At 38.0% G+C, this 7493-nt stretch overlaps 1 protein-coding gene across 1 annotated transcript in view; it reads left to right on the top strand.

Moving 5' to 3' along the window:
• vipr1b (vasoactive intestinal peptide receptor 1b) overlaps window positions 1-7493 on the top strand; it is a 48257-nt gene that overhangs the window by 7108 nt on the left and 33656 nt on the right. Inside the window, exons 2-3 of the mRNA XM_032504188.1 lie at window positions 3330-3420; window positions 6017-6127. Coding sequence (XP_032360079.1) covers window positions 3330-3420; window positions 6017-6127 — 202 coding nt within the window. The remainder of the gene's footprint in view (window positions 1-3329; window positions 3421-6016; window positions 6128-7493) is intronic.

The following is a 7493-nucleotide window of genomic DNA, read 5'->3' as shown; positions in this document are numbered from 1 at the left end:
ATTAAACTATGAATCAGAGGTGCTGTTTTGCTCGTGGGCGAGTCTCTCGGTCTCAGAGTTAAACCTTTTCTTGATTCTCAATTAGATCCCCCGCCTCTCTTTGTCATCATCAAATCAAAGAACACGTGATAGTTAGATTAGATTCTTCTAACATAAGCCTAGAGAAAGGCAGAGTTTGCTTTGGACCTTGTGTATTACTCTGTAGAGCATCTTTAAATTGGCCTGAAATGGTTATAGTTATGAGGCAACACGAACACGTTACCCATGAGACCTGGACGATGATTCAATATGAAAATGTATCAACTTTCAGGAGACTCATAATGTGATTTTTATATTCTTCACAAACACACAACTTGCAAATCTTATTAATTAATTATATTACCAATAACCTCATGTTGTACCTGGAGCAGTCACCCTTCTCTATCTGTTTGATAAACCAGCTTGCATTTTATGATCATAAAGCGGTAATTTTATCGTTCTGTACATGTCTAAAGAGTTTGAAATTGACATATTTTGATTAATGAAAAATATTCTAAATAGTGTATTATTGTTCTAATTTCATGTATTATACAGAAGTGAGTTTTAATTCTAATTAATCAAAGGCTACTTAAATAATGTCACTTTTTGATATAAGGTTTGAAGTGCTGACAATGTACACAGATAAAACACTGATAGACCAGGTTGTACATGTTGTAGAATATTATATTTTCTCTGTGATCACAAAAGTATCACCTTCCCCTATGAGGGGCTTTTTGACTGATATCCTCTATTGAGTGTTTGGTTGTTACATTGGCCGACAATCAATTTCCTGCATATCAAAAAGAAGGTTACCAAAGTGTCTGACATTAGCAACATGAGATTTCCCCCTCTGTTCATTTTCCTCTGCACAGATAATGTTGGCAGATTAATCTCCTGCCTGCCGGGCCAGTGCTGCTGCTTTTTACTTACAGGATATGTTGGATTTTCTGCTGTAATCTGTTGCAGGCAAAAGACTCCTGTGAGCAAGTTCTGTGGATTTTGATAGTGTCAGGATGACCTCATCCATGGGGGGAGAGAGTGAGTGAGGCAATGACTGAGGCTCAGAAATGTTGTGTGCAGAAGTGATAACATGGAGATACATAGGTTTTTTTTTTTTTCTTCATATTTTCCATGATGTTGTTTACCTACAGGTAAGTGTTGCCCTTGATGCAATTTTGCTGTAATGCCTACAAGTCAGCAGTAGCTCATTTGGCTGTGGTTAATAAATGTAGCTACAGCAGTGTTAGAAAGTCAGTCACCTTTACTTTAAGCCAAATCTGTACAGGATTTAAAGGTCACCTACATACATGTTTTAGGGACATAGCTAATTTATTGTCAGCCAGTAGAGACATTTGTTTCCACAGTCAGGGACACGCATAACAACAATTAAGGAACATCAATCACAAAAACATAGCCACAAGGAACACAGTATAGTCACAAGAACATGAGTCCATGTACTTGATTATTGCTATTGTTTGAGGGAAGTGGTACCAGAGGGCACAAAGCTTTTACTGCATGCTTTTTCACAGATCTGAGATCTGTATCTACAGAATGAGTTCAGGGGGTGCCTGCGGTCCTGTGATATGGTGAGTGCTTTGCGTGTGATGGCTGAGTCAATGAGGGCTGGAGGTTTTGGAGTGACAGTAAGTACGGTGAAGTAGCATGTAAAAGAGAAACGAACGAAGGGTTCCATGACGCTCCTGTAGGAGGAGCAGAAGGAGGGGTGGGACTGAGAGTTCCTCTGTTGGCAGCCTTTTGTGGATGTAGATAATGTGAACATGACTGTGCTAATAAATTGTCTGATGAAGGAGTTAGATTACATAGTTCAAAATTCTTAAAATTAGCCTACACCTTTGTCTTTTGTCTTTCCTTCTTCACTGTGAAGTCCGGAGGCTGCACTAGAGGCTTTTAGTTGTAACATCACACTTGTGTAAATCGTATATTTGACCTTGATTGACCTCCTTATAGCTTAAGCTTGAGTTTAAGTTAAGCAGAGAAAACTTCAGCAGATGAATTTGTGATGGAAAGTCTTCTAGTATCACATTCTGCGTGTGTCACAATCTGCTTGTTCGTGGCCATTCTCCACCTGTTCACCAAATGCACCTTGACTTTTCCACCTGTCACAGCCGCTCCCTCCTGCCCTGCAATTACCCCTTTCCCTCATAAGCCTTGCAGTTGCCAGACTTTCCCCTGTTCCCTATTCCCCTCAGTCCAGTTGTATACTAGTTCATTTACATTTGTGCTTTGTCAGTACATCAAAGTTGCTATGCTACATAGTTTTTCATGTTTTTTTAAAAACAAAAACAAATTCAATTTGAATGAAAACCTTTCTACACATTCTCCAGTTGGCGTTGGTTATCTGAAGTATTGCTGCATCATCAGTTTCTTGCAGAAATCCTATTTTGTGTTTGTGTGTTCTTAAATATTCCGGCACAAATAGATATATAAATAGATGAACAAAGCGTACTTCACACTACTATACTGTACACATGTTCAAGAAGGCTGTGAGGTGTCCTTTTCCTTAATGCCGGTTTGGTGGGTTTATCATGTCTATAGTGATACTGACGACTGCTTACAACAGTGTAAAATGTACTGGAGATCAACGCTGGACTGGATAGGGCATTTGTGGATGATTGATGGATAATTTCATGTTTGACTGGACCTGGGTGGTGGAGGCTCAAGGCACTTTATGTAAAGACATCTATAGGGACCATTAGCAGAACATAAGTTGTTGAATTGTTAATATACTATTTGCTTTTGGCTGCATCAGTTTTCTCACCGTGACCTTTATTGCCTTGAGTATTGTATTCATTGTAGATTTGGTAGCAGGGTGAAGCTGTTCCTTGGGTATTCATGAATACACTCTCTCTTCATCTCCACTGACCTTCTCAAGCTCCTTGCTGCTCGTCTTACACATTTTCATTGCCCCACCGGCTCTCCGCCAACGGCTGTCAACCCTCATTTTTTCAGCCTTTGTTGACACAGATGAACAATCGCAGTAGATTACTCAGTGGCTCTCTTCTCCACTTCCTAATCCATTTCCATGATAGCATCTATTTGCCAGGCAAGAGGGATTTCAGACATAGAAAACATTTCTGTGTATTATTATGCTGGGAGTTCATTCTCATGGCATGAAACGCGATATCTGCAGGAAATTGATAAAGGGAATTTATTTACTAGCACATATTCACTAAAATGTAACCTGTCTGCGGGCCTCAGCCTGAATATGAATTCTTTCAGTGCCTAATTGCAGTTTGATGGAAGGATGTTCGATTCTTGACACCTAAATGTGCTTTCTGCATCTTCCACAGGTGTTATCGCTGCAGATGTGTGACATGGTGAACGAGATTGAGCTGGAGAAAGAGCGCTGTGAGAATAGCACCTTTGGGAACGTCACTTCAGGTCATTCTCGAAAACACATTTTCCTCTCTCTGTTTAGGGTGGGCAGCAGGCTATTTAGAGGAAATGGGAGACAGCATGAGTAAATAAATAGCCAGGTAAGGTAATACAGTGTGGGAGTTTATAGATGAAGCACTGTTATAGCAGGGTTTCCAGAGTGTCTGCAGAGACATTGTAAAATAATGCTGACTTTACCAGTGACTACTTTTACAATCACATCTCAGTTCAAAGTAATCCAGTGATAGATGCCTAATGTCTACAGTATCCATGAACCAGGAACTAATTCTGCATACTTTCAGTGATGCCAGTTTGCAAACATTTAAACAAACACAAAGAGAAGAGGGGTTCAAGTTGTGTTCCACATCTAGCTTGCTTGACTAACTTACTTCTTGGCAACATTATTTTTTCTGTTACCATTACCCAAAGCATTGTGGGGTCATAGTTCCAAAACTAAAAGTGTGATTATCCCCCAAATTGAAGTAAGACAAAGAATCATAATGAGCCCTAGCATGAATATTTTTTAACATAAGAGTAGACATGTGGTATTGGGGTGCAGTAAATTAAGGTTTTGGACCTTTATGAATCAACATTTTGCATCATCACTGACAACTAAAATTTCCATAATATGAAATGTGGATTTTTGGGAGCATTGCACATTGTACTTTTGATATTCATAACCTGCAGCCTGAATGAAGGTCAAATCAGCCAGAAAAATTAAAAACCTGTGTAACTGTGCAGGGCCGTTAAAGGGAAGGGTGTTTCATTAGAGACACGTGCCATTACAAGGTTATAGCATAATAATAACCTTGAAGGAAGTTATGATGGGATTTCTACCCAATTCTGCCACTCATGGTAACAAATACTTCACGGTGTCATGGTGATTCAAGTGACAGTTAAACACCCACTGGCTTACCCACTGTGTCTGCGGTGGGTGTACACTATATACACAAAGTCTGACCTCTACTCTGAATGAACATGCCTCAGTATTACAGCCATCTATAACTTGCTATTTTCCTTTCAATAAAAATCACCACACATACTGTACATAGTGCATTAAGTGAATAGACACAAACTGTGTGCGTGCAAACAGCTCTCCTCCTTGTCTCTGCAGTGTCCTTCATTTTAATTTTTCTTACTTCCCTATCTGCTTCCTCAACAGGAAGTTAGTGCAAGCTGCTCTCACAGGTCACATCACCAATAAATGAATTAGTGTGTACATTTGTGAGAAACATATGTTCACAGCCTGTGGTTATGCAATATATTAAGATTGTCCAGCTATTGCTTGGCTTTCTTGAAAAAGAACCGGCATAAAAATAAATATTTCATGAAAGTTTTTCTTCTGGTGTCCAGCGTTAATGTACCACCACACACACACACACACATCATTATGCAAACTCAAAAAATGAAGAATTGTATCTTACTGTGCTTCCACTGTTTTTTTAACTTAAGAAATCAATCTGTTTCAGAAATGGTTCATCACTTGTGTTTTTGTTATTTCAAACTCTGTCCTGTGCTGTGACTTTATGATTTCAAAGAAAAATTGGTGTGTACGTTTAGGTACAGAAAAAAAAATTCCTCCTGATGTAATGACTTTTTTTTCTCTCCACCCTAGTATGACTTGTTTTTTTATGCCTCAGTATACGATGTGTCAGAGGTGCAGGTTTCACCCTTTTAGCCAAATGCTAGTGGAATCCATAGGAAGTGAGATTAAGAATTAAGGAAAGGGAAAGCTTTGCCAAAATAAGATTAAAGACTAACTACGCAGACAACTTTTGTGAGCTATTAAAATGATCCATTTTAAAAATAAGTGAATGGATGGAAATAGACAACAGTCCCAAAAAAAGTAGTTCCTTCTTATAAGTGCAGGGAATTTGGGATTTAATTTGGAGTTTGAGCAGTTGTTTACAATCAGCCTTTGATTTAAAGCAGATAGATGTAAACCTGAGATTTTGTAAAATGTTGTGCAATATTCAAAGAACACAATTTTATTTGATTAAATTGAAGAATTAAAAAATGGATAAACTCAGATTTTTGTAGGGCTGGGCAATATATTGATATTACATCTATATTGTGATATGAGACTAGATATTGTCTTAGATTTTGGAAATTTTAATATCGTAAATGGCTCAAGTGTTGTCTTTTCCTGGTTTTAAAGGCTGCATTACCGTACAGTGATGTCATTTTCTGTGTTACCAGACTGTTCTAGCTCTTCTGTTATTTTTACTTTTACCCACTTATGATTATTTATATACAATCTCATTGTGAAGATATTTTGTTAAACCATCAATTTTCAACCCTATAATGTCGCCACAATATTGACATTGAGGTAATAGGACAAGAATATCGGCATATCTAATTTTCTCCATATTGTCCAGCCCTAGATTTTTTGTACCAAATTATACAACATAAACCAACATCTCTATGATAATTTTCTTTTCTTTTGACTTTCTGTCTCTAAATTAAAACTAAAAAATGCTGCCATGTGTGGTCATGGGTGTATGTTAGGCACACAATTTAATTTAGTCATTGTGGCCTGCGTGTGTGTGTTTTTCTGTCACAATATGAGTGATGCCATGTTAATAGTGTTTCCTCCTGGCAGGTTGTCAAGGCATGTGGGATATCATCGCCTGTTGGCCTTCAGCCAGAATCGGAGAGGTGGTTACAATAACCTGCCCCGATTACTTCAGTTACTTCAGTGACAAGCACAAAGGTAAACACCTCTTCCATCACTTAAAGTATACAACCTCTATAAAGAATTGTTCCGTATGTTTAGTTTCTATCATCATTTATTTGTCAAAACTGGATAAATGTTTGGTAGTAAAATCATTTCAAACTTAGATTGAACAAAAAAATGACTGTTCCTAATTTGAATATCTGTAATTAAATAATGCTGTGTTAGTGGAGTAATTTATACCTATAGGTGCCAAAACTGGACCAGTTTTTGATATTTTCATGCTCTTATGCTCAGGGCTGGCAAACACATTCATATATTTTCATTTATTCCCTTTTTTATAGCTGTGATTATTTAGAAATTTATTAAAAATGTATTTTCACACAGTCAAGCCTTTGGGTAGATACTGAAAATGTAATGTGTTGCTTTCATGCAAATGGACATTTTAAAGTCATCAAACTGGTGGTTTTTGCGTCACCTCCTGTGGACATCCAAAAATTATTAGAATCCTTGGAGAAAGCCCAGAGCGAACAATATTAATTTGTGAGCCTATAAAGAGCATCATTACATAAATGAGTGAATACATTGATATTCACAAGAATAATCTGGAAAATTCTCTACCAGTGCTTTAAACAGCAGCACCATACCGGCAATGCTCATGTTTTTAGAATAAATTTGACCCTATGAACTAGTGTGGCGTGTTAAAAAAGTAAATATTTCAGATAGATGTCCACCCCAGGATAATAGTTAATCTAGGTTACTGTAGATAGTAAGCAGTGTTTACACGAGACAGATTAAAAAATGTGCACATAAACTCAGATCACAGTCAGGGTCTAAGAAAACAAAGAGGAATCCAGCTCATCCTTTAACCTTGATTTTGGAACAAGCACTGGCAAATAGGAGGAGGAAGAGAGATTATTCACTTACCTAAGATAAGAAGGAGAAACGTTTTGTTGAACCACCTTTAGTTTCTCAACAAGTAGTCTTCCTCACCAGCTCTCTCTACTTATTTTCTTCTTGCCCCACTTTTAGATTACCAAGAATCTTTTACTCTTGTGAGTGGTCCTACTAAAAAGCTAGGACTCAAATTTTTTTTTTTGCAATCTTGCCTTGCTTGTCTTTTGCATTTCTGCCATTTGCCTCTCTGTCTTTCAAAACCTTTTGTCCTTGTTGGTTGCTCTCGCTTCAACTCCTCCGCTGCCTTCAAATTCTCAAAGACTCAGTTGTTTTCAATACCTGTGCTATGAACTACCTGACTTAGCAAACAGGGACTTATTTTTCTTCTTTCTATCACCTCCATTCGTGGTGGCAGTAGCCCAGTCCGTAGGGAGTTGGGTTGGGAACCGGAGGGTCACTGGTTCAAAAGTACGGAGTGTGGACTGGTGGCTGGAGAGATGCCACTTCA

This window comes from Etheostoma spectabile, chromosome 22 (genome assembly GCF_008692095.1).
Source record: "Etheostoma spectabile isolate EspeVRDwgs_2016 chromosome 22, UIUC_Espe_1.0, whole genome shotgun sequence".
NCBI lineage: Eukaryota > Metazoa > Chordata > Actinopteri > Perciformes > Percidae > Etheostoma > Etheostoma spectabile.
The sequence above is the reverse complement of the archived record's forward strand: the minus strand, read 5'-3'. Positions and strand labels throughout refer to the sequence as shown.